At 46.5% G+C, this 26,441-nt stretch overlaps 2 protein-coding genes across 2 annotated transcripts in view; one reads left to right on the top strand and one right to left on the bottom strand.

The window, feature by feature from the left end:
* The first annotated feature begins 423 nt into the window (after window positions 1-423).
* On the top strand, window positions 424-2,146 carry spp2 (secreted phosphoprotein 2). Its single transcript, XM_034151409.1, has 6 exons — window positions 424-543; window positions 613-740; window positions 901-1,023; window positions 1,339-1,458; window positions 1,697-1,745; window positions 1,973-2,146. The coding sequence occupies exons 1-6, from the start codon at window positions 492-494 to the stop codon at window positions 2,068-2,070; spliced, it is 570 nt and encodes a 189-aa protein (XP_034007300.1). The 5' UTR covers window positions 424-491; the 3' UTR covers window positions 2,071-2,146.
* Window positions 2,147-2,598: 452 nt separating this feature from the next.
* raph1b (Ras association (RalGDS/AF-6) and pleckstrin homology domains 1b) overlaps window positions 2,599-26,441 on the bottom strand; it is a 36,595-nt gene continuing 12,752 nt past the window's right edge. The window contains exons 3-18 of the mRNA XM_034151609.1: window positions 18,941-19,060; window positions 18,497-18,602; window positions 17,617-17,811; window positions 16,142-16,575; window positions 14,803-14,877; window positions 11,456-11,533; window positions 9,934-10,093; window positions 9,603-9,724; window positions 9,278-9,343; window positions 9,055-9,198; window positions 8,615-8,725; window positions 8,075-8,173; window positions 7,862-7,982; window positions 7,464-7,600; window positions 5,814-7,262; window positions 2,599-5,772 (exon numbers count right to left, since the gene is read on the bottom strand). Of these exons, the coding sequence (XP_034007500.1) occupies window positions 4,270-5,772; window positions 5,814-7,262; window positions 7,464-7,600; window positions 7,862-7,982; window positions 8,075-8,173; window positions 8,615-8,725; window positions 9,055-9,198; window positions 9,278-9,343; window positions 9,603-9,724; window positions 9,934-10,093; window positions 11,456-11,533; window positions 14,803-14,877; window positions 16,142-16,575; window positions 17,617-17,811; window positions 18,497-18,602; window positions 18,941-19,060 (4,920 nt within the window). The 3' untranslated portion in view covers window positions 2,599-4,269. The remainder of the gene's footprint in view (window positions 5,773-5,813; window positions 7,263-7,463; window positions 7,601-7,861; window positions 7,983-8,074; window positions 8,174-8,614; window positions 8,726-9,054; window positions 9,199-9,277; window positions 9,344-9,602; window positions 9,725-9,933; window positions 10,094-11,455; window positions 11,534-14,802; window positions 14,878-16,141; window positions 16,576-17,616; window positions 17,812-18,496; window positions 18,603-18,940; window positions 19,061-26,441) is intronic.

The following is a 26,441-nucleotide window of genomic DNA, read 5'->3' as shown; positions in this document are numbered from 1 at the left end:
AAGCCTTGAACCCACAACCTGCAGTCTCACAGTCAGTCTTCTATCCTTCTGAGCCATCTGACCTGAGAGGTAAACCTTTCATTTGGCAAACTCCTGCGCCTCAGAAGGATCGAACCGAAGATAGGAAATAGGACAAAGATCTCCAGACTGCTGATGTCCTGGTAGGAACCCCCAATCTGGCTCTTTACATTCACACTGCGGGCCTGAAATAGTCCTAGTTAGTAAAATCCTCTTTTCATATAAAGGGGGGACCCTTATGTAAACAATACAAGTTTTTGAATCACAGTGCAGTGTTAATTCAGGACATCACCCTGGGATCAATACTGCTAAACAAAGGTTAGCAGGTATCGAGTGAAAGAAGCGTGACAGAGAAGGGGAGGGAGTTCATTTTAAAGGTTATTGAGGGTAAAAGGAGGCGCATAGGGCTGCTAGAAAAAAATCTGGATATATTTAGAAGTCAGAAAATGAAAGACAGGTTTTAAGTTTTGGAGATGAAGTCCTACGTGCTTCTGTTGGCGCTGCTGCAGGCTGTGCGATGCTCAGGTGAGTGGATCTCCGTCTGCAGCACTTCATGAGGAGACTCAGTGACAGACTTTCTCCACATCTATGCAGGAGTCCCTCTGTATAACTCTGAGCTGGGGGCCATGGCAGACAGGGGGCTCACAGCAGCTCTAGCCAGGGTCAACTCTGTGTACGCTGTCAGCCATCTTTACCGGGCGACTCGAGGCTCCGTCACAAAGGTCAGCACATTCAACCTTAAAGGACGTTAAACTGCAGTTTCTGTGGTCATTTTTGAATTGTTGTTGCAGGAAATAATTGCAGTGGCTATTTACAGAATAGAGGTAGTACTAGTCATGCCGTCTTTGTTTTATCTTCAATATAACAAATATCACATGCCAGGTGATTCCCATGCGCCTGAACACCATAGACCTGCAGATGGTGTTTGGCATTAAAGAGACGCAGTGTGTGAAGGCTTCAAGACACGACCCCCAGACATGTGCCTTCAGACCCGGATTCTTTGTGGTGAGATATTCAATGTCAGGGATCTTATTATGGTTTGTTTTAGATTGCTGCCACATGGGTGTAACACAAAAAGAGAATGCAACAAACGGCAAAAAGCAAATAAAACATGTGTCCTGCACTTATCAATGCACAGAATACGATTGTTGAATGTTAAAGTGTACTTGTACAATACTCATATCTTATCTCTGGGAAGGACACATGTTGACAGACTGCTGCAGCCCACTGTTTGAGTTGGCACTGATTTACTGGGACAGAGTGTGCTGATCAGATCTGTTCTGCCTTGTGAAAATGATACCCTTTCCTCCTTCGCTGCAGCCGACCTTCTCCTGCTCCAGTCGGCTTCGAGTGTCGGCCAACTCCACCCAGGTGGTGTCTCTCAAATGTGGCCGTGACTCTTCCTCCAGCTCCAGCTCCAGCTCTGAGTCCAGTGAGGAGGTGAGGACTAAAGGGGGGAAAGTAGAGCTGACTTTGACACTAATTCATCAAGCTCATTATCCATTTTAAGCCATAGCAAGTCATATAACCTATATTCAAGTGGACAATGAAAGTCTATTTGAAGGTTTTCCATGAAAATAGAACAGCATTTTTAATAAATGAAGCAAAACCCTTAATAAAAGGTGAGAAAGTGGAGCTTTCTAATCAATATAATCAACAATATTATGTTGATTCACAGATGTTCTCAAGAGGGAGACACCAGTTCAACATCCCATTTGCAAATCAAGGTAGGAGCGTTTCAACTTTAAATAGTGTTTCAATTAGATTTATCATAATGGTTTTCACATGGTCACAGTGCTTGCCTTGAATGTTTCAAAAAAATATTTACAAGGGCTGTATTCAGAGTGTTTAACTAACCTTATATCTGTCAACAGTCACAACTCCTCCACCCTCCAAAAATATATTTACAAGGGCTGTATTCAGAGTGTTTAACTAACCTTATATCTGTCAACAGTCACAACTCCTCCACCCGTCCTGCCTGCTCGCTCCATCCAAAAACAGACGGAAGACGACCAGACTCGAGGTGACACGTTCACCAGCTACCTGGTGTGAGACTTCAGCTCACTCTGGAAACTTAGTGCTGATCAGAAGACAAACTGGAAGTAAAAACTGAATTTGCACACCGTGATTTTTGTCCCTTATTATTATTCAATTGTGGGATTCTACTTAATGATTCCTGACTGTTGGAGGTAATAGTTCAATCCCCATAGCTGCTAAAATGTGTTTCTGTAGTTTTTGTCTTAGTGTATTGCATGATAAGACCACTAGATGGAGCCTAAACACTGTTCTCCTCTTACTCCCATTTGAAATCATGGCGCTTTAATGCATTACATTAAAGGGGCCCCGTTATGCTTTTTCGGGTTTTCTCTGTCCTGTAGTGTGCAATAGGTTTTGGTGCATGTAAATGGTCTGCAAAGGCAATCCTCACAAAGTTCCATAAGCAGTTTTTGAACATTAAAGCATGCAGACATGTCACAGTCAGGCACACAATAAAAACATGAACCACATGAGCACAATAGGACCCTTTTAAGTCACCTAGATCTTCTGGATCATTTGAACAAAGTAGGACTCTGAGACAGATTGAGGTCTGGTTTGAACATTTATATTGTGATTTTCAGTTTATATGCAAGACGATCACATCTGCAACCGTTTTTCTTCATTTCACTTGGCCCCACATCAACAGTACATCAATAACTTACATACTGTACTGTAGCACACATCCTGCTTAAAAGACAATGATACGCAGTTATAATAAATGATTTGCAGGACAAAATAATAGCATGATAAAAAGGGCCTCGTGTGGAAATCACTCCAAGCACACATTTCCACACTAGAGCCAATTCAAAACCAGTTTAAACAGTCTGAAATATTAATGATATGTCATGCTGGCACACAGGGACGTGTTGATGATGAGTTCCTTGAAACACAGCACTAGCACCCTGAAAGTAAAGGCATTGTTGCAAGAAATGTAAACCCTTTAATATCCACTCTGTAGGCCTTTAGTCCCCGCGCACCACCGGCACCATGAAGACACGACACAGAGCGACATTCAGTGCTATGCCGCTCAGATGATTTCTGTTATCATGATTTAACGCTCTGTACATTAACCAGACAAATATATATTTTTTCAACTGGGTGTGTGGAGTATACTTCACATGTCTGAATGGTCTGAATCCAACCTGTACATTCTACTTCCTGTTGCCTGTAGAAGAGGGCGGAGACTAACGGAGTAGCAGCTGCAACTGTACAGAAACTGAAGGATACCGTCCGAAATCAAGCCAACGCACGGGACACGGTCGACGAAGATACACCACCACAGCCCCCCTCCCACCTCCTTTGTTAAATAAAAAAAAAGCAGTTTATTTTTTCTTTCCGGTTGCACAGTCCAGACTCTGCTGAACCTTTGGAAGAAATCTCCTTTCTGCTTTGACCTCTGTGCAAGACTTTGGGGATAAGGCTCCTTCTGAACACAGTCTAGAAATGTATTTGTATTACTGCCTTGTTGACCTTATGTTTACACACACCTTCCCATATACATTCCTTTGTTTCTCTCTAGACTTTGCTGACCAGACAGACTTATATTAAAAAAAAATCCTTCCATTTATCGATCATTAAATAATTTTATATAAAAGCAGACCGTCCCTGCTCCACGAGGCCGCCACTAACTACTTCCCCGCCGTACACCGTGCATGCACACGATGCATGTATGCGTGTCCAGTTTCTCGCTCTCACTCATGCACACACACCAGAACAGCCTCGTGTTTTTTTACCGCTTGTTCTCACATGAAGTCCATGCAGTACCGAGCAGAAACATCCTGATGTGGGTTTTTATTTTATTTTACGCGGCACAACCGTATGGCAAAGAAGCGGATAACATGGTTTGGCTCAGACCTGGTTCCAGTAATATTTGCACAATTCTTATTAGTGTTTAAATCTGCTTGGGGTACAAGATAGGCGGGGTTTCCCAAACAATGTCTTCCAGAGAGTTTAGACTAATCGCAGAAAAATAACAGTTAGTTTTCAGCGATGTCAAACTTGCCTGCTCTAGTTTTACATGTAAACCCCACCCATCCATATTGCCAAACATAAACACTAATGGACCATGGTCTGGTTTGGGTTTCAGTATTTACAGTCATCAATTTATCATCGTGATCCAAGAGCCTTGCTCCTGATGAATGTTCACTTCCATATTCATCTCTCATTGTCTATTCATCCATCTCTTTATTGTCCTGATCTCCAAGTCCAACTCTCTCAAGTAAGTTTGGTCATGTCCCCCCGTTTCGGTGGCGCAGGTGGGGGTCCTCGTCGTAGCGTTGCATAGCCTGAGATGTTTCCGGACATGTAGCCCCCGTTTCCTCCGTTGCTCTGCTTGCCTTGGTCTAGGAGCAGCTCGGGGGGCGGGGGGGGCAGCGCCATGTCGTCCATCGTCCCCACGGGCTCCGCCTTCCCCATCAGGCCGGCCGAGCTCAGAGAGCCCTGGCGTCCCACCGACTTTCGCTTCAGCGTCCGGTGGAGGTCGTCCATGAAGTTGGGCTGGCCTGAGCCGCCCTTTGGGGAGGTGGGTGGGGGTGAGGAGAGGCTGGGGGGCTCCGGGGTCGTGTTGCTGCGCCGGGCAAGTGTCGGTGGAGGAGTCTTTTTCAGTGAGCTTTTTCCCCATGTGGAGTTGCTGAAAAGAGGCACAGGCGGAGGAGGAGGCGGGGCCTGGGGCTGGGGGTTCACCACGGCAACTCGAGGAGGGGCTCCGCTGTGGGAGTCACTACCGGGTGGAGGAGGAGGAGGAGGGGGAGGAGGAGGAGGGGGGGGGAAGAGATCAGAGGGCGGAGGAGGAGGAGGGAAGTAGGCGCAGGCAGGCGGGGGGGTTGGGTAGTCCCCGCCCGTTTGCTTCACCTGGTTCACTTTGGACTGCAGCCCCAAGGGCAGGTTGGCCATGTTGAGCTTGCCTGGTTTCGGCGGAGCAGGTGGTCCAGATGAAGGGTCCTTGGAGGGGGAGGCGGGGCAGGGGGAGGAAGGAGGGCCAGTGTTCTGGGGAGCAAACTTGCTGAGCAGGTTCCTCCTGGACTCCTCGTAGGGGGTGGCGCTGGGGTTTCTCTGCGGGGCGGGAGGGGGCTTCTTTCCTCCGAAGTTGGAGGACCCAAAGGGTGTACTCTTCAACGGGGAGCCCATGTTTCCAGGAGGGAGGGGAGGAGGTGGTGGAGTGGGGCCTGTGACAGGGGCTGGAGGAGGAGGAGGAGCAGGAGGAGGAGCAGGAGGAGCAGGAGGAGCAGGAGGGGGGCCTGGAGGGAAGCCAGCGCTGCCGTCCGGAGGAGGAGGAGGGAACTCTGGAGACTGAAGCTGCTGGCTGCCTCCTGGCTGCCATCTTGGTTTGGTTTTGACTGCAGGGGGGGAGAGGGGGGCTTTGGGGCTCTCCGTGTGATTGGCTGCTGGGGAGGAAGCTCCCGGAAACTGACTGGCCAGCTGCTTCACCAGAGAGAGAGCAGGAGCCCCTGTTTGTTTAGACAGGCTGTGCTGCTTGGGGAAAGTCGGAGGTGGAGGGCCGGAGTTTTGGAGGCTGAACTGCTTCTTGAAGGGTGCAGGTGGGGGAGGAGGGGGAGGTGGCGGGGGGGTGGGGCCACCCAGGCTGGCAGGAGGTGGGGCAGGAGGGAAAGGGAAGACAGGTGAGACAGGTTTGGGGGTAGCATGAGGGACAAACCCTGGGGTGAAGGTTTTGGGTGCAGGAGGAGGTGGGAAGTAGGCCGGCACTGGGAACTGCTGGGGGGGAGGAGGTGGGGGTGGAGGGGAGGCGGGGGAGGTGGGGGTGTCGGAGCAGGGGCAGGCGGGGGGGACTCCTCGAGTCCATTTGGAGAGGGGAGGTCCCGCGGCGGGCTGGGAAACCTCTCCTTCAGCGCCTGCTTCAACCCGGTGCTGTAGACAGGGTGGCTGATGGGAGCCGGAGGGGGAGGGAAGGCTAGGCCGTTGGTCTGTGGAGCAGGTGGAAGTGCTGGGGGGGGAGGGATGAAGGAGGGGTGGGCAGCAGGGCTCGGGGGGCCCAGCCTCAACACGGCCATGGCTGAACCTGGGGCCGGCATGGAAGGAGGCGGGGGAGGGGGGGGGGCGGAGGGGGGGGGCGGGACATTAGTCCGTGCTGCGATGTGATTGGGGTTTGGTTTGACCGGCATCGGGCCAACGGGCAGAACCTGATGACCAATAGCATGGAGGTGCCCCGGAAGCCTCTGATTGAGAGGCTGGTTCCCCTTCTGGTTCTGCAGCCTGGTGATGGTGCTAAACTTGTACATGGTGAGCGCGGGGGAGTGGTTCGACACGATGTGTACTGGGGGAAGGGGAGGAGGGGGAGGCGGAGGTGGGGGGGGAGGAGCCACCTGCTGGGGGGGAGGAGCCACCTGCTGGGGGGGAGGAGCCACCTGCTGGGGGGGCATGTGGTTGTTGTAGCTGCTGATGGGCTGCTGCTGTGGAGACTGAGGGGAGGGCGGAGGACGCTGAGTGTACTGGGGAGGGGGGGCCTGTTGGAGGGGAGGGTGCTGTTGGGGGGGAGGGGGCTGGTGCTGGGGAGGGGTGTGGGGGTGCATTGATGGGTGCTGATACTGTGGAAGGTGCTGTGGAGGAGGCTGAAACTGTGGTTGTTGCTGAAACTGTGGTGGTTGTTGATGATGATGCTGTTGCTGTGGAGGAAGTTGATGTTGCTGTGGTGGAGGCTGATGCTGAAACTGTGGTTGTTGTTGAAACTGTGGTTGTTGTTGAAACTGTGGTTGTTGTTGAAACTGTGGTTGTTGTTGCTGAAACTGTGGTTGTTGTTGCTGAAACTGTGGTTGTTGTTGCTGAAACTGTGGTTGTTGTTGAAACTGTGGTGGTTTCTGAAACTGTGGTTGTTGTTGTTGTTCATGTTGTTGATGCTGTTGCTGTGGAGGAAGTTGTTGCTGTGGTGGAGGCTGTGGTGGATGTTGTTGCTGAAACTGTGGTTGTTGCTGTGGTGGAAACTGTGGTTGTTGCTGGGGAGGAAGTTGTTGTTGCTGTGGTGGAAACTGTTGTTGTTGTGGTGGTTGTTGTTGTTGCTGCTGCTGTGGAGGCTGTTGCTGCTGCTGCTGCTGTGGAGGCTGCTGCTGCTGCTGCTGCTGCTGCTGTGGAGGCTGCTGATGCTGTTGCTGCAGCTGAGGTTGGGGGGAGGGCGTCAGGGCGGGGATATCAGCCGAGTGCTGGCTGTGGTGTCGGTGAGCGTGGGAAGCGTGCGGCAGGGTGGCCCCTCTGGATGCCTGTAAAAGAAGAGACTATGTGTTAGCTGAGTGACATAAATGACACATAGGCAACTAGAGAATGCAATTCCTTCCGCTAAATTGCAATGCAGATTTCTCCAGATGAAGATCACATGTTGGGAACGTTTCTGAGCATTCACACCGAACTATAAACAGGCTTTTTTTTAATTCATTCCTGCTTTCTTTATCAGAAGGCCTTACCCTGGAGCTTTCCTCGATCTGGGTACCTCTCTTCCAGGCTTCAGAGAAGATGGAGCTCACCACACTCTGGGAGCGGCCGTGAGACGAGCCCGTGTCCACGCCACTGTCCGAGTGGCCTGAGTGATTAGACTGGGACTCTGGAAGTACACAGGAAAGAACGTATATCATTAGTGGAGTAAGATGATAATAGATGTGCAGTACGACGTTATTCGTTATTAGCCAAAAAGTTAAGAATTATAAAGAACGTTTCTCAAAGTGTTTGAAAGACAGGCATTTACCAGGAAGGGCAGGGGAAGTCTAACAAAGGATGCTTCTGAGCAGCATTATGGGAAATGTAGGTATGGTGTATGTCCAAATCTAAGGAACACATATATATTATACTGTTGTGTTAAACTCACCAGGTATGCTGGCGGAGCTGGAGCCTGATCGGATGCTGGCGGTCGAGAGAGAGGACCAATCGTAGGCCGCCTCTGTCCTCTTCATGGCTTCCTGGTAGTTCACGTATAGCTGCTTGCCATACTACAAACAAACAGAAAATGAGATAAACTAATTAACATACTTTACATAGTGTGAGAGAACATTGTTTGGACTCGATCGATTAGTAGACGTACCTTGGCAATGCGAATCCCATTCACCCACTGGTGCAGGGTCCTGACGTCATCGCAGCACAGATACTTGATGTACTGGGACTTCTTCTGGATTTGTGGATGCTACAGAGAAGTTGATACATATTTTACTATCCACAAATGTCCACTGAAAAAGTGCTTTAAAGCTTTATTTTAAAGGATAATCTATTAAATATATATAAAAGGACAGATTTAAGGAATCTCCTGTCATCTTTTTACATAAAAGACAACGAGTACTAACCCACTTGTTATTGGTGATCAAAAGCAAATACTCTTATTAACTTGTTTGGAAGCATTTTGAAGAGCTTGTAACAGAAAGGTGTTTATAATGGAAGGCTAATGCATAGTGGATGTAGTCTGGCAGTGTAGGAGAGAAGCTCTAATAAGCCTCTAGAGACTGTACAAATTAATTCACATGTTCCATTTTATGTCCATTTATAGGATGAGAAATTCACACCCTGTCAGAGTCTATGTTAAGATACTACATATCTGTTGGTGTCAGAACAACACACCCCCCCCCCTCACCTTCAGGGCCAGGCAGTAGTCAGTCGGCGCTTTGTATTTGCTGCGGTAGTCCTGGCCGTAATACACGTTCACATGGTCCAGCTGCAGGAAGCACACCAGATCTCTGGACGCCTGCAGAGAGGAAGACATGGAGGAAGGGTTGACACATGGCTGATGTATTTTGGTTACATGTGTGTTAAATACATAGCCTGAAAGTGTTTGTGAAGCACATGCTGCTTCTGAGTACACTTTAATGTATTGTAGGACTCGCACAAAGCGGCAGCATTTAAATAAGGTAACAAAATGATACCATTTGTCCTATTGCTAAAAATAGAGCACATGTGTTGTTTGTGTTGTGATCAGGCACTGCAGCCAACAGGAAATACCACAGAGCAGATCTGGTTCTCATAACCCCAACATTTGTGCAACACTTGGTATGAGCCTAATGCACACTCACTGACCTTGGCTTTGCCTTTGGGGACGTAGTAGATGCCCGAAGCTCTGAGGAGGAAGTAACGTTTCTTCCACGACTTCTTGCCGTCCTCCTTCAGCCACAGGATGCCCTCGATCTCCGGCACGGACACCGAGCCGCCGCAGAAACACTCCTGAGGACACATTCATGTTGAACTTGATCTTGTAGGTAATCCTCCTGATGTGTAGGAAAGATGGGAACTTTAATCTCACCTCTAATAACGCCTCTTTATTCCTGTCAGCCATTTCTGATGTCTCCTTCCGCCCCAGCAAGTAGTTCTGGAGATGGTTGAAAGCAACAGTGAGAGAAGGGAGTCGGCGGATCACCTCGTCTTATGTTAAATAAATTATTCACCTTTACTCGCTTTACTTGACCTACTTCCTACTACACAAACACACGCCCTTGTTCACTCCAGCCACCAGCATGCATAAACAATGTGTTTGTGTGAGTAGCATATGCTGTCGGGATTAACACACTGAATGCAGGGGAGGGCATCGAGAGGATGATCCGTCCCCACTGTCCTGGAGTGAAATGTACCTGGGGGTTCTTGAAGAGAGCGTATTTCTCGATGCGCTCAATGAACATCAGCTTGTTGTGGCTGTCCCGGGTCCAGTTCAAAAGATTCTCCACCAGGTTCTCGTGATCCTCGAAAATGCGCTCTGAGAGGGGGAGGAGAGACGAGAGTGATGAAGATAAGATGCAAGATATGCAAACCGCTGACACGCAAATGTGCACTTAATTTCCTCCCTCCAGGGATTCCAGTTTTTTTAGGTGGGGCAGACATTTGAACTGACAATTAGCCAGAGGTCACAAACAGAGAGTATTTTTAGATTATAATGCCGACAGACTAAAGCCAACGCTCTCTTACCCATCTGCAGCTCGTTGATGGTTTCCACCAGAGCCCAGTCAGGGCTGTATCCACAGTGGGATTTATCCAGCAGGCTGTCCAGCACCTGCCTGACTGTCTGCCTCTCGTCCACCATCATGGTCTTAGAGCTCTCGTCCGACATGTGGACCCTGATCACCAGCTGAGGAAGAGGAGGATAAACGAGAGAGAAAAAATGGACAACGTGAGAAAAAACACTTTTGTATAACGAACACATTTATTTTCTAAGATTCTGATCACCATCCAAGTTTCAATTCCATTTTTTCTACAAAAGACCCTGGATATCGCTCCTCGTGAACTACTTATTCTTGCACTTTATAACCCTTAAAGTGCATATCTTTCCTTTTAAAGTCTATTTGTATGTGTTAAAATATTTCATGGCACAGTGGTTTTTGCAGCTGTCCATTTTAAATGAAGGCTCTGAACCTGATTAGGGGATTGAAAAGGATGAATCATGTGCCTGTCAGGCTTCTTTTAAATACTATTTATGGGGTCACCACAGTCACACAGTCACATAAACAAGTCAAATCCTATAATCTGGCTAAAGTTTTGCATCCGCAGCCAAAAGTCCTCAATAACAAGCAGGCTTTACCTAATCTGAATAACACGTGCCAAATCCAGCCTCACTTAATCACAGCCTACAGAAGATTTCTCCTGGTGTGAAACAAAATTAAAACTTCAATTCCTTGACATCCAGATTAACCCCTCCCACAGGGACCCTGACGTCCAATCCGAGTGGGGGTACAGATGATTGAAGAGAGGCTTGGGCCAATGAAATAGCTGGGAAAGCTGTGAGGCTAAGACATTTGGGGGGTGTCTGACCTACATTTCTCACAGGAGGGACCCCTTGAAACCCCTAGTCTGGAAGAATAAAAGATAAAATAAATCACACAGCTTCAACAACATCTGGAAGTTGTTATCCGAATGCTGCTTCAATGTCATAGATGTAACATATAGTAAATTGTGAGGAAAATTGCTGACGATGCGAGTAATAATTTAGCACTTTTAGTATGTGTCATTGGTACCAGCACTCTTTATCTTGCTATAGTAAGTCTAACCCTTTGTGGTGAAACACTGCTGAGTCTCTACCATTCATTGCATGTAAAAGGACACCATTCACTGGGGGAGACACTGGTTAAAAATGTCCGGCCTGTTGAGTCCCATGCGGACTTCCCAATAGAGACACGCACACGCCGATGCTTTCAGGGAGTCCGTATTGTTCACAGAAAAACCAGCACTTGTTTGGCTGGATGTGGTAAATACGACGCTTTGTGTGTCTGCATTGTCTGTTTTTTCTGAAGCCTCTCTCTGATGTCTCGCTCCCTCCCCGGCAGATACACACATAATCAAACACTGCAATGACCTATTTTCTCTGCGCTCCACCGCCTTGCCGTGGAGGAAGTTCACAAAGAAAATGCAGTGTGCGGTGAATATGACGAGACAGCGATTATTACACCAGTCAGAATATTATTATTGTTTTCGGTAAGTACAAAGGTGGTCCTACCTTTTTGACCTGTGCCTCCTTGATTTTCTCCAGGGCGACTCGGATCTTCTCTGCCTTCAGTTTGGCAGCTTGTTCCTCCTAGATGAACACGCAGGAGCACGGTTAATATCATTAACACACACACACACACAACCCTTGAAAAAAAGGTTTCTGATTTCACCGCCTTGCCTCATCCTCTTCCTCTGGCAGGAACGAGACACCATGCACATACAACTTCATTAAATAGTAAGCAGCCTTCTAAACCATTTACATGCACAAGCCTCAGGCATGATGGCGCACAGTGTCGTGCAAAACCCAGATCCAGTTTTTCCATGCTTTTGGGTCGCTTACCTGCCCCCGCCAACAGGATGCCATCACCTCCATCCCGCAGGTTTTGTTTGCTTCCACGTGTTTTACCGCAACGTGTGTGAGAATTTTTTATCGAAAACACTGTGTTGCTAAAACGCCGCTATTGTGACATTGGTCCAGTTTTCCCCTCAAATACGGCGCTGCATTTTCTGCCTATGGTTCCATATTGGATTCATATGGTGCCGCAGCGGCTTGCTTTGATCTTGCTATACAGCAGAGAGGGAAACAATGGCAGAAGATCCCCGAAGGGCGAGAGGCTGCGGATGAGAGTAGATCAGCTCAGAAAGCCTCTATGCCCTCCACTCAGAGATACACTGATCTGCGGCGAAGATCATGAACAAGGGCAACAAATCTGAAAAACCTCCAGATTCATCCCATCCATAATTCAATGGATTCTCAAGAAAAAAACTTAAAAAACAACCCAGGAAAATAAATACATTTTAGTCCGTCTTCCCAGCCAGCTACTGGTGTTGGAAAAGTTATTCCACAATGATCCTCAGTGGGTGAAAATCCACACTCACAGAAGAGACTTTGTGGCGAGATGAGCACAACTTGACTACAACCCCAAATGAGACAGTAGGGAGGACCATGCCCCTCCCCCTCACACCCTCCGACTCCTGCCTCCTCCCCTCTCTCCATCACCCTCTTTTTATGCCAGATGTGGGGGGTTTGGGAGCGTGCCCAATCGATGGAGCATAATCCCCGCAAAAATAGTAGAATGAGAGGGTCAGCCAACCAGCCGAGCCCTATACTCTCCTCTGTAGCCAATCAGGAAGAGCGGGGAAACCGTGACCGGCGATGGCCCCGGAGCTAAACCACAGTGACAACGACGGAGAGTGGGATTTGGGTGAATGAAAAGCGGAGGTGCTGAATATTTTAAGTCTATGTGTGAGAAGGGGTTTTCACAACTAGACCTCTTCCTCCTTCTTCTTCGTGACCCAGACTACCTTTTCCACATGACCAGCTCCAGGGCACATTAATGCAATAACACTGTGTTTGGCCAACACATGGTGGCAGGCTTTTAGTGTGAGTGTGAGAGAGAGAGGAGAGGTCACGGGGTTGTAAGGATTACAGTCAATTTGAGTCACACATAGCGTAACTCCATTATTTCCTCCCCTTATGACACCTACACCCTGCTTTTTTAATGTATTAATCTGATTGCTATTCCACAGGCGTGTTCCCTTCCACTTTCACACCATGGAGCCAATTTTAAAAAGGCTCTTCTGCCGAGCTTGGGAAGAAAATCTTGGCACCCTCTCCCTTTGATGTCTCGTTCCCAAACGTCCCGCGCTCATTCAGTATTCTGATTCCAAACCAGGGTGAGTCTGCGGCTCCCTCTCTGCTGCAGTGTGTTACACTAACACAAACTCCCTCACAGCCGGTCCGCCGCGGGCTATCCATCCTCTCACACTTTTTAAAACCAGTCAAATGCTATCTGCATACATGGACACAGTGAGAGCAGCCACACGCTTTGAAACACTGAATCAATTCCATTGTTTTGTAATAGCAGGAGAAAGAAAAAACTCCCCTCCAGGATTTTGGCTGTAAAATTTAAAGGACATAACTGAGAGTCAGCCAGCTCCACTGTTGGCCATCATTATATTGTAATAAACGGGGATAACTCAAAGGCTTTTGGAAAGAAATCTGCATGTCTATGCCAGTGACCGCTAATGTACATCTTCCAGTTTATTCCAACACGAGTAGTACAAGGCTGTCTTTTGTTTTACAGTCCATGAAAAATAAGAAGTCCTGGAAATAATCAAAATCTTTCTCTGGAGTTTGGAAGATTAGCAACATTTGTGGCTTGTCTCATATGCAGTAAATGCTCTTGCTCAATAGGATTTCAAACTCTGGCATGCATCGTCTACCTCACGTGGCGTCCCCTGCTTTGCACTTGGCGAAGATTTGAACAATCACAAGCACTTTGAACAACACATCTGATCGGAATAAGCTGCAACAAAATACAGTCACTGTGAAAACTGCCAAGAGGTTTACAGAAAAACTGGTTGGGGAGAGTTGGGACTAAGGGAAGATAGAATGGGAGGGATGAGACCCTCTTTAATGGTCACACATGCAGAGCACACAGCACACACAGTGACATTTGTTCTCTGCTTTTCACCCATCCTAGCACCAGGAGTCTAGTAGTAGGAGAAGGGTCCAAATTCAACCACGATACACATCAATGCACGGCTTTGAGAGAACATTTAAGGATGCATCCATAGGACTGCAACTTGCCATTCTTTTTATTATTAATAATTTAGTTTATATCATGTTTTTTTTTTCTAAAACTATTGTTTGCTAATTAAATGAAGAGTTCTCATTTTGTGCAACCAACGAAAAAGCTACAGCCCCAGAGTTCTGACACCATTCATGATTGTAACTTTATAAACATAATTTCATAAACAAAATCATAAGCAAGCTACATGGAGACAGAGAGGAAACATGAAGGAAAGAAGACAAGAGATGACATGCCGGGGAAGATAAGCACGGTGAAGTAAGTGCAAGGTAAATGCTGAAAAATGAATGTTACACAGATAGTCTCGTAGAAAATCTTTTCATTTTCATTCCTTGCAATACAGTGTTTTTCAACTTGCCAAATGTCTCAACTTGTCAAATGTCTCTCAACTTGCCACATGTCTCTCAACTTGCCACATGTCTCTCAACTTGCCACATGTCTCTCAACTTGCCACATGTCTCTCAACTTGCCAAATGTCTCTCAACTTGCCAAATGTCTCTCAACTTGCCACAGGCATTTCTCTTCATTTGTGCATTCCTTGTTGGAGAAAGGCTGACATCAGCTGAGACACTGTTAAGTCTGCCTCTTGTTTCAATTAAGGGAAATAAATAAGTCTGTTTTCCAGCAGCTGTTTTCAGAGAATGAATTTTTCCCAAGGCATGCAAAGCAGAAGAGAGAAGCAGTACACACACACACACACACACACACACACACACACACACACGAGAGTGAACCCAACAAAGCGAGTGTATGAGGAAGTCACCTTGGTCAGGAGGTGAGAAGGCTTTCCTGCTATGCTTTTCAGAATGAGTGAGGTTTCTCGGTCCAGATAGGAGTGCTTGGGGTGAAGAGAGGATACAAAAATGAGAGAAATATAGAAGAGTCAGTGCCAGGTGATTCTCGGGAGGCTTATTAATCGCAGGTGATCTTTTTGTATAAAAAGAAGCGTGGAAGCGAGAGAAGTTTCCATAAATGGAGCGCTCAGCAGTTCTTAGCTGCAGCTGTGGGTAAAGAAGCAGTGATTGTGAGAGGAACTGAGGATACAAACAGAGATATCATCACATAGTATAGTGTGCATCAGGCTAGCTACTCAACCTAGAGTCTACAGCTACTTTCACACACACACACTATCACTCTTTCCAACCACTTCACACTTTTATGGTTACATGTGCATGCATTACACATAAACCAATGGCTGCACACTACAACTGAATCTCAAATTAAAATGTCAATTTAATGTGTCGGAAAATTACAATTTAATCTGCAGCCTTACATTGGCAAACACCCAGATTGCACGCACGCACGGACGCACGCACACACGCACTTACAGTGGCCCGGTCCACCTCCCACTCCCGTGAGGAGAAGTCAAGCTGCCGTCTGGCCCGCCGCAGTGTGACAGGCTGGGAGAACCAGGAGGTGTGTGTGGATACAGATATAGAAAGGATGCAAACACAGATACAGTGATGACATGCAGGGGGGGGGGGGCAGGGGACATGCATGATATCGTGTTAGGGCTGCACAATTAGTTGAACATCTGTTACAATATTGGATCCTTTATAATAGACTGAGGTTTCAAATGCAAGCTTTGCTCAAATCAAGCGCTTCCTAAACTAACAGCCAGCCACTAGGGGGGGTACACATCTTTTATTTACTTCAAGGAGCTGTGCAGCCCTTTGACTTGGTTACTTCTGAAGCTAAATACTATGTCACAGTTTTCTGTTCTTCAAGACACCTAAACATTCACTTGGTTTAGTCATTTAGCTCAGGTCGTTGTTTCTGCGAAGCCTTTAGAGCACATTCTGCTTTTGTTAAAGAGCCAAGATGCTTGGTGAGTTAGCAAAGGAATTCAGAAATGGTAGATGCAGTATTGGAGATTACAATGTATCCATAAACACACCATCCAATGCACAATACACAGGATGTATTGTGGATTGACCGTCAGCACACTCCATGCTGGTTAAACATGCAGCGCTTACCTCACCATGTGGAAAAGAACAGCAGTCTGTCACACTGCGGCTCACACACACCTTCCCTAACAATAATAATAACAACGTCTATCCTTGTGTGTGTTTTGTGTGTGTGTGTTTCAGTGTTGGTCATACATCTGTGCTGCTCTGGTTTGGCCCCTGTGGGACAGGGCCCTCCGCCTCTCCGCCTGCCATCACTTTATCGATGTCCAGAGAGTCCATGCTGGAGGCCGAGGCGCATGCTGAGTTTACACTGGACCTCTGGGAGGGGGCTTCCTGTTCGCTGACCGCGCCCACTGAGCCCGTCCTCCTGTGCTGCCCCCCGCCGCCGCCTCCTCCGCCGGACGAGCCCGACGAGGGCCGCCGCAGCGTGGTGGAGGAGAAAGAAGAAGAGGAGGAGGAGGAGGAAGAAGAGGTCTGGCGAGCAGCTTCGTCCATGCTGAGCGAAGCCTTCTCCAGCTGAGAGGTGATGTCGTCCAGGGAGATGTTGGAGGCGGCGGGGCGGGCGTTGACGCTGCCCCCCCGCACCGTGTTGGCCGGCGACGCACGGGTGCTGCTACTGGTGCTTCCTGTTGGACAGATTAACAGATTAGATGGAAGAAAATCAGTGTAGATTAACTCTTTTTTACTTAAAGGGGACCTATCATGCAAAATGCACTTTTGTACGTCTTTTATACATGAATATGTGTCCCCGGTGTTCCAGGGAACTCACCAAGTGTCAGAAAACACAACCCTCTCTATTTTCCTCCATACCCAAATCTCTAAAAAAGGGGCTGCAACGGATCTGATAAAAACTGATCCAGATTTGAACACTGTCCTGACGTCAGGACGGTGGCGCTACGGCTATTGGGCCAACTCCACCAATCAGGAGGAGACGGACACGGCCATTGCCGTTCGAAAGCGCTGGAGACGCTGTAGTACATATGCCAGGCCAGTAGATGGGGCTGTTCTCACTGAATCTGCCCTTGCTAAAACAGAGCTAGAAATTGTCAAATTGAGCGAAATGAGGCATGGCTAAAATGCATGATCTGTTTGGTATTTAAAAAAAAAAAAGTATAAATACACTACACTATATTATTCAAATATAGCATGATAGGTCCACTTTAAATGTGGTGCATTGATAATTAATTAATACATTAGTCTATATCACTCTGCATTCATGCCAGTTAGATTTCAGGTGCGACATCAACATATGTTTACAATATGTCTATATTCACATACATTAGATAAGGTTCCTGATAAGCGTTTTAAGATGATCATTAAGAAACAAGACAATGCAGCGGTGAAGTCATCGCTGGTGAGCGCTAAAATCTATATTTACCCGCTGCAAACAGGAAGCAGCTAATTGTCCTCTTTCCCTACTCTTTATTGTTACTCTGGGTGTTTTTGGCTTTGGTAAAAAAAGGACAAACATGTTTCAGCATGCTGCACCACGTCCAGAAACATCATTTCCAGCACAAGAAGAAGAGTGACATCTTCCTGTTGTGTATTTCTCTAAGACAAAACAAAGTGGGAAGCACCTAAATGTCTGCAACAGCTTAATCTCTTTACTCATAGTTAGAATACTAGATAAAGCGCCATCGTTAATACACATCATTCAGCAAGTCTACCTCCGCTGCTCCCCCCTCCGCTGGTGCCCGTGTGCTTGGTGCTGGCACTCCGCCCTCCGGGGGCTCGAGGCTGGCCTTTGGTCTGCCCGCGAGACGCAGAGTTTGGTTTGGAAATGGTGTTGAGCTCCTGTTCGATGGAGCACAGGTCGGCCATCAGGGCGTCCAGGTCCACTGTGTCGCCCTGGTTCAACGCCTCTGCAGGGAGCCAAGAGAAAGGAGATGGGAGGGGGGGTTACAAACACATTTTTGGGGATTTGTGTTTTTATTATTGTCACGTTCCCTCCTAAACTAGGGGTACAAAGGGAAGTAACAAAATATAAAAATAACCGGGAGAGAGAAAAAAAGAGAGGAAACTGATTTGGCAAAATGAGTAGATAATGTTTAATTTTCAAACTTAAGATAAACTAAGAACAACTTTCTCCTAAAAAGAAAGTGACTAAAGTACTCAATGCACAAAGATACACTGGAGCACGTCTCCTAACAATGAACCAACACAAGTTAAACTAACAGGTCTCACACAGAGACAGCACACTACACATGCTGCACATGTCACACATGCAGCCCAGAGGAGAAGGAGAGAGAGGCCGTTTCTCAATGTCGAGTAGAGCTGCTGCAGAGCCACTATTTCAAGTATACTACGTCATCGAGTGGCGCCGAATGCTGGGCATTTAAACAGTCCTTCTGCGCCACTCAATGACGTAGTATCCTTGAAATAGTGGCTCCGGAGCAGCTTTCCTCGACATTGAGAAACACCCAGAGACTGCAGCCTTCCTCAGGCCTTCATGGAGGCCCTGATTGGGGATTGGGAGCAGGGGAAGAGAGAGACACACACAAACACAAGCACGTAACAATTATACTATTTTTGTGTGTGATGTCTCACCGTTTATGTTATACATGGAGAAGCGGTAGGAGAAGTTTGCCATGTTTGTCTCCTGCCTGAGAGGAGCCTTCTGCAGAGGCTTCTGAGGCCTGCCGTCATCCAGACTCTACACACACACACACACACACACACACACACACACACACACACAAATCATGAGGTGCACGTATGCAAAAACACCCTTTGACACAGTGACAGCACAGGATCTAAGCAACCGATATATGCCTGCTAGTGTTGTCGCACACAATCCTGCACAAACGTATAATACCAAGTGGTAGTGGGAGGGGAGTTGCTAGGATACAGTATAGGGAGACAGGATTAGCAGTGTTAAGGTTGCTATGGATACAGCCTCTTCCTTTCTTGCAGCTTCTCTACCTTTGTGAGTTTGTGTAACCAACCATCGTGTGTGTGTGTGTGTGTGTGTGTGTGTGTGTGTGTATTGACCTGTGTAAGCTTGTCCAGCTCTCCAAGCCAGGCTCCAAACATTTTGTCCAGGTCCTGGTCCTCCTTATCGCTGTCCTCCTCGGCCCCATGGTCCAACTCGTCGTCCGAAACCTGATCCATCTACACACAAGCGATACAAAAACAGACTTAAGTAAAGGAGATGATTCCACACACACACACATTATCAAATCACACCCACATACATAGCAGGAATGATTTAAAGAAGGAAGAAAAAAAAAAAACAGCTCATGCCAACCTCACTGCCTGTTACCATGACAACTGCTCACGGACCCCTAGCGGGCACCCTGTGCAGTCTGATGGTCTGAACGCTGAACGCCCTGTAGTGTGTCGTAGTGTGTCACAGTGTGCAGTTCACAGACGCCTCTACATGGATCTGACACCCCGATGGAGTCCAACATCGACTAAATTGACAAACTGAGCGCTTTGCATCGAGACTGGTGCCTCATCCTGTCAATCAAACACTCAGCAACACCAGCAGGTGGTGTCAATGGCTGTAGGGGCCAGAGTGGGTGAAGGATGGAAGAAAGGAAGGGAGGCGTAGCAGGTTGGGAGGCTGTGGTCGGTCAAAGGTGAGGGAAGAGCGCCCTCTACTGGACTACACAGGAAGTGATGTCACTGCAGCTGTGTGGCTCAGGTCCAGCAATGCTCTCCAACATAGCATTTACAAATTCATATTTCACAGAGGTTAATTAGAATGAAAATGTGTCAATATATGGTTAGGAATTACCATCAAACATACAATTTCACATCCCAACAAGATACTGTGCATATTATTATGTTTACGCTTTTAGTATCGAGTTAAAACGAACAACAGCAGACTCCAAAAGCCTCATTCAAGGGCATTTTTCAATAGACAAAGCACTGAATCAAAACATCAAAATGATGGAGACACAGCATAGCAGATAAGACTTCCAGAACAGCGCAAACATAATGTTACACCCTGACCATTTCTTCATATGATTAATTTCTAGGCCAGCTGGGAGTCTAACTGTTTAGACAACCCAACTTGAGGAATGAACACCCGTGCATGCCAACGCACATCGAGGAAGAACATTTAATCTGGGGAGAGGATGTGGAAGTTGAAGGAAAACACGGTGGAGCACATGAGGAGTAACACCTGGCATGCTTTCATAGTCAATGAACTATTTCAGACGGTACAACCTGACACGGTCCCCCCCTTAAGATCGTTGGTACAATCCAATGTGCCCAACACAGTCCAATCAGATGGAATAGTTGCAGGTAATCCCATTGATGTTTTCAGGAGGGGATCAATCCCTCCTGTTAACCACTTTGTTTGGTGTCAGTCACTAGTGGGGACTGTACCAAACTGGGATTAACCCCTCGGATGACCCCTGGTCGTTTGATCCAGCAACAATGTGTGTGCGTGTGTAGCTTACAACGAGTGTGTCCAACCTAGTTACACCAAGTACTTGAGAGCAATCTGGAAGACATGCTTTGTTGTAAGAAGGTGATAAAAGCAGGTAATAAAACAGGCAGTAGGTGAGAGGCAATAAAACGGGAAAGCAAACGGGAACATGATAGCAACACCATTGAAAATCGGTCATCTAAACACACACACACGGGAGTTGAGGGGCGCTTGTTTCAGATCAGAGCGGTCACATTCCAGACAGCACACATGGTCCACTCCTTTAAGTCACTGTATGTAGTGCATGTACAAAACATATACTCCCCCAATCTCCCATCCTAACCCAGCCTTAGCTGGAATTACAAGTCAAAGCTGTGCGTGCGTGCGTGCGTTTGTGAGTGAGTGCATTAGAGGGTTGATGATGGACAGTTTCCTGTTTTGGCTCACATATCAAACACATGAAACACTTGTCATCTTGTCTATAAATATGAGGTCTTAAGTATGTCAACAAAAACAAGTCCCTCTTGTGTGTGCGTGTGCGTGCGTGCGTGCGTGCGTGTGTGTGTGTGTGTGTGTGTGATGATATCCATGCACTGATGATCGTGTGTGGGAGTCAGAACAGGAAATGGCCAGGATGTGCAGAATTCCTAATTTCCCACATGGCCTGTTTCTTGGCAGGAAACTCCAGCTGTCCGTCGGTTTATCCGTGCCACTTACTGGGGACTCTTTTGATGAAGGCACAAATCCTCTTGGTTGACACATTGTTTTACCAGAAAGAGCGTACTACATTCTTTTAAAATCTAAATGACATGCTGCATACCACCACCAAAGAATCATTTGTGTTAAGTGGCTTCCCTTAAATGTGACTCCATATGGGGCCATTTGGTCACATCTATATGGGGATTCCCCCGGTATGAAAGGAGTTGAGTATCCTCACTTTAAGACATGACATCATGGCTGTCTGCATGCACACAGGAAGAGGAAACGGCTAAATGAGCTTGAATTGCATTTGCCAATACTCTCTCATGTGTAAATACACCAGCGAGAAAGGAGTGGAACTGCGGGACACTTTTAACAGCTGTGTTTAAACAGCAATAAGCCTGCGGGTCTGCGCAATAGTTAAATAAACACACAATGCACATTCAATGAGATTGCAAGAAAAATATAAAATAAACCGGATAAAAACTACGCATCGAACAAAAAAAGCACTTTGAGAATAGCTGTGCAGCTGTCCTCCTAATGGGATCATATCCTCAACGGCAGACGATGCTGCAGGTCTAAGTGAATTACCACCTGAGGCCCTGCTGTCAATGGAGCATGACCTGAGGGGTGTGTGTGTGTGTGTGTGTGTGTGTGTGTGTGTTTGTCTGTGTGTGTGCACTACTCCACTCAAACCAAACAACCGCTTTGGCCTTTATCCCCTCCTGCTGCCCGCTCCTCTCTCTTGTCCGAGCATGACCAGCGCTCATCTGTCTCCTGTGAATGCTGGGTGACTCAGAGGTCAAGGGTGGAAGGTCAAAGGTCAAAGGTTGTCCCACTGGTGTCTTCCCCCTGCAGCCATATTTCAGGCTCCATTTAAACACTGCAATGCCAGCAAAGGGAAGATAAAAAAAAAAGTGTGTTCTGGGAAAATAACCGCTCGAAATCTTAGGAGAAGGCGCACCAAAGCATCCGGTGCTGAGGAGGATGAAGAGCTGGAGGAGGAAGAGGAGGAGGTCTATCTTTAGACTGAGTCGTTCATATCAGAGAGTGCCAAGAGGATTGGAAAAGGGAGCGGTATGAAGAGTAGATGTTACGTGGCTTTAATAAGAAGAGAATGGTGCTGAGAAACGAGTGTTTGGGTGTGACACAGAGCAACATGACATCATGGGTCAGAAAAGGTTTCCATGGCTCGCTCCTTTCTTAATCCGGTTTGCATGATGGGAAAGTACTGTTTTCCATTTGACTAACATTAAGCTGGATCTGGGATGGACAGCCACTTTTACAATTCACCATGCTAGCTATAGAGGAGGACTTTGGATATCGTTAAGTACTGTAACGCTCTCACTTTGCAGTCACTATAATGTGATTCATTCGAACATAAGCAAGTTCCATTCTGATAGTGTCATCCCAATGCTTTTATTAGCCATTACATAAGATTACATTAGACTTCAGAGTGGTGTGTTTCTAGAAGATGGAGCTCTTTTCTTCCAGTATGGGGGGCATTACTGCTCATGCTAACTATGTTTGGTTATTCTGTTTAAAAAGTGGCATTTGCAGACCATTTATATGCATACAAACCTATAGCACACTACAGGAGAGGGAAACCCCCAAAGGCATCTTCCTGCATTTATCCCATTCGAGGGCTACATGAAAACGCCCAAATTAATATTCTGTACTTCTCCATATACCGTAGGTCATGTAAATGTTCAAATCCAGTTTTTCGGACTGAGGATAATGAAAAATAAATACACAAAACCGCTTACTGAATCCATACAATTTTCAAATACAGGACAACATGTCCCTAAGCCAAAGCCCTTCACTGTTTCAGCACCACCTGTTCCCACTTCCTAGTTGACATTCAAATGATGAATTGCATCTAACATTTGAGTTATCCTTTCGTATTTCAATCACACAGGAAATGGGAGGGCTGGGATGTAGAACATTACCATGGCTGTGTAAACACTATTGTGGCCAGAAGCCCCCCGCTGTGATAAGTGTATTCTTCCATCAAGCACTTCTCAATAGACTATTTTTTGGACCAAATACTCGACACTGCATGTGTGTTGTAAAGTGGCAATAAGGACAGTGGAGGTTAATGAAACCGGGCATTAGCTCCTTAGCTCTCACCAATGGAAACAACTGGGAATGACACAGAAAACTGGACCTCACAGCTATTTCCTCTCAAAGTAGCCTTACAAAAATAAACGTCTGACACCTCTGGACTAAAAATACCCTCGACAGATCATATCATCTCAACAAAGTAAGCCAAAAATGAGAAGAAAAGGACCGGAAAGGACTGGGCAAGGGTTTTGGAAACAACACAACGCTTATAGAAACTCAGTGAACTGTTATGAGGCTACGCTGAAAATATAGAGCGGGGATTCTTGAGAGTTTAGTGGGACACAAACGCTACACAATGACGAACGTCTCCGGGGGCAAACAGAGTGAACAAGTAAAAACATTTAGCACACCCGTGGCTAGGAATAGCTCCAGACATCCACCAGGGAGGGTTTAATAAATCTAAACGCTGCTGATGGACTCTGGGGAAACTGTGTGTGGGAAACGGTGAGTGAATAGAGGGTAATTTTGAGAGAAAGGCACACCCTAGTTACATTATATCTTTCAATATCAAAGCTGCCGTGTGTGCCAGTGCTGCTGCGTGTAAAGATATGTAAATATAAGCAAAAATAGTTTCATGTAAATCCCCCTGTGACTAACCTCCTTGTTAAAATCCAGCCATGTAAGCCAAGGTGTTCCTGAAACTAATTTGAATCAAACTAAAAACATGGTAAATCAACTTCTTTGTCATGTGTTTACATAACATTCTAATATGTGGTAATCTTCCCAGTAACATGACATAAATAACACCGTGTGATGGTGTAGGTGTTGAAAATAATGCCTTCATATCCCCTCTCCTCCCGACTGCCACCTTCCTCTTCCTCATGTCATCCTCTGGTGTGAACTATGAATCACCTCTTACACATACATGTGTCTGATCGTCATCATAGCCTATAAAACTCAAGCCATAAAACACAAACCAAAATGCAAAGTGTCAAGATATCGTAATGACATCCTGTGGCCAAAAACACTTAACAGCTCCAGACAGCCAGACAAAAGCATCTGTCCGGAGTGAACAAAGGCTTTTACTGCTGCCCTCAATGTTTCCTATGAGACCTTAAACAGATACTATCTCATTTTCTTCCAGTGCTTTGATTGGGTGACCCCTTCATTTTCAGACCAGGAGAGGAGCAAAGCAGAAATCAACGTCGCTGATCGGACGCTGTCCAAACTCAAACAGGGTGGGGTTGGCTTGTCATTTGCCATGTAGTGACCACTGAAGTTTAACACGGAAAATGTGTGTTCTCGCTCAATTGAAAATGTTGGCTGGATGCAGCCTTAAAGGTTTATGACTTGTGACAGAAAGTCATAGGTTAAAATAGTGGAGGGATATACAGTGATGGTGAAAAGTGTTGTCTTCAGTAGAAGGGGGTTTTGAGTAGCTTCAATGAAAAATCTTCAGACATTTCGTCCAGCAGAATTAAAAAAGCAAACATGTAGAAAACTCTGCACACGTCACATAGAGGATGAGAGAGACGGAGCATAAAGGGGAAGGAGTGATGGGTAAAGAGAGATAAGATGGGTAAAAGGCCAACGAGTAAGCGGTGGGGGAGTGATGCAGGGAATGATTTATAGGTACAATAATGGAGGAAGGGCGCCGGTTATTAGGCTGTGAATAAAGGGGGAGGCCCTGATGGCCAAAACAACAGCTCCAGTGTCGTCTGTCAAGCACGACGACAGCCTGCAAGCAGAGGAGGAACTCGCACACACACACATATGAGATAGATAGACAAACACAAGCTCACTCAAGCACAGCTGACACGGGGAACCACTCTGGCTTATTCAGCCAATTAGGAAGGAGGGGCAGGGAAAGGGACGGGGGGGGGGACAGAGAGGGGAGAAAGATGAGGAGAGTGTCAGAGGTGGACAGATGGAGAGGGAGTCGAGGGGGGGGAGGCAGAGAGAGGAGAAACACTGAGTAGGAGAGAATTGCATGGATACACTGGTGGGCGCTAGGTGTGAGGACTCAACACCGCCAGCCAAACTTTAACAGCATCTATTGCTATGGCAACACACATGTGACTGCAGACGGACAAGCAGCTATCACAAAGCTTCAGTGTGGCTTAGACTCTCAGTAATAACTTGAATATTGATTTAATGTGTCCACATCCCTGCTCTTTCATATAACTACAGCGCAGTCAGACGACACGGTATGGTGTGATAGGAAAAGAGGCACTCTTTGCTGAGTAAAATGGCCGAATTTTTTAACATCACAAGCGCAAAATACAATTATGAAACCTGACAATGAGCGTAATCGTTCCCCTTAAAGCTTTTCCAGCACCTCACAGCTGAGGTAACTTACATCATTGCAAACAGAACACTAATTTAACTTCTTTACTGAATTAAATTAGATGTTACTGTGCTATAAACAACCCAACAATATCATTTTAGTCAGACAAATGAAAAGGAAACATAACAAAGCTTCATGTTTCAAATGTGTCACCTCTTTGTGTGCATCCTATGTAATCCACATTTCAATCATCTTCAAGCACATATATTCAAGTGTATTCTTAGCACACGTAGGAGCGTATAAATCAAGCGGCACAAAAAGGTGGCAAGTTCCTGTTCTCGTCTTATTTCTGAAAGTCATTCAGTCTCTCTTGTTTCTGCACACAAACACAGCGAGGATGTGTCAGCTTCCCTGCTTTCCTTCAGGGCAGAAGTCCAATTGGGAAATCAATAGTCTTGTCCTACCTTTTGTGAGATTGGGTTACATCCACACATGTAGGTACACACACACACACATACAGGGGCTCAGGTGGTCTGCTGCAGTGCACACACACAGTTTTAAACATGATGCAGCACTGCAGCAGCAGACATTAAAGCAGAGAGCCGACTCACTGCACTGGGAGAGCATGGAAGTAGAAAGAGCTGCAATGCTGTGAAGTAAATCCTCAACTAATGGCCTCAGAACATTAAAACCCTGCTGTAACTTATTTAGATAAATACGTTGTGGTTGTATCTAGGACACTGGATAAAAAAAAAGTGTGTAGAAGCCAAACAAACAGTGAATTATTCGGTATCAGTCAAATAAGAATAGCTGCTTTATAATATGTCAAAGCATGAAAGTATAATGGAAAACCAGCAGGGACAATACAACCGTGAATTATTTATTATTATATCACATTTTTTCCCAGCAGTATGTCCTATTGATTTGCCTCTCCTCTACTATAGATAAATACAATCATTATCGTGCCAACATTTATTTTTCTATCATCCTCTGGTTGCCTGGTCTAGCGAAACAGGGGGTTTGCATCGGCCACCTGTTAGGGAATACAAAGCACAGTAGCATAC

This window comes from Trematomus bernacchii, unplaced genomic scaffold, assembly GCF_902827165.1.
Source record: "Trematomus bernacchii unplaced genomic scaffold, fTreBer1.1, whole genome shotgun sequence".
NCBI classification, from domain to species: domain Eukaryota; kingdom Metazoa; phylum Chordata; class Actinopteri; order Perciformes; family Nototheniidae; genus Trematomus; species Trematomus bernacchii.
This window is presented reverse-complemented; position numbering and strand designations above follow the sequence as displayed.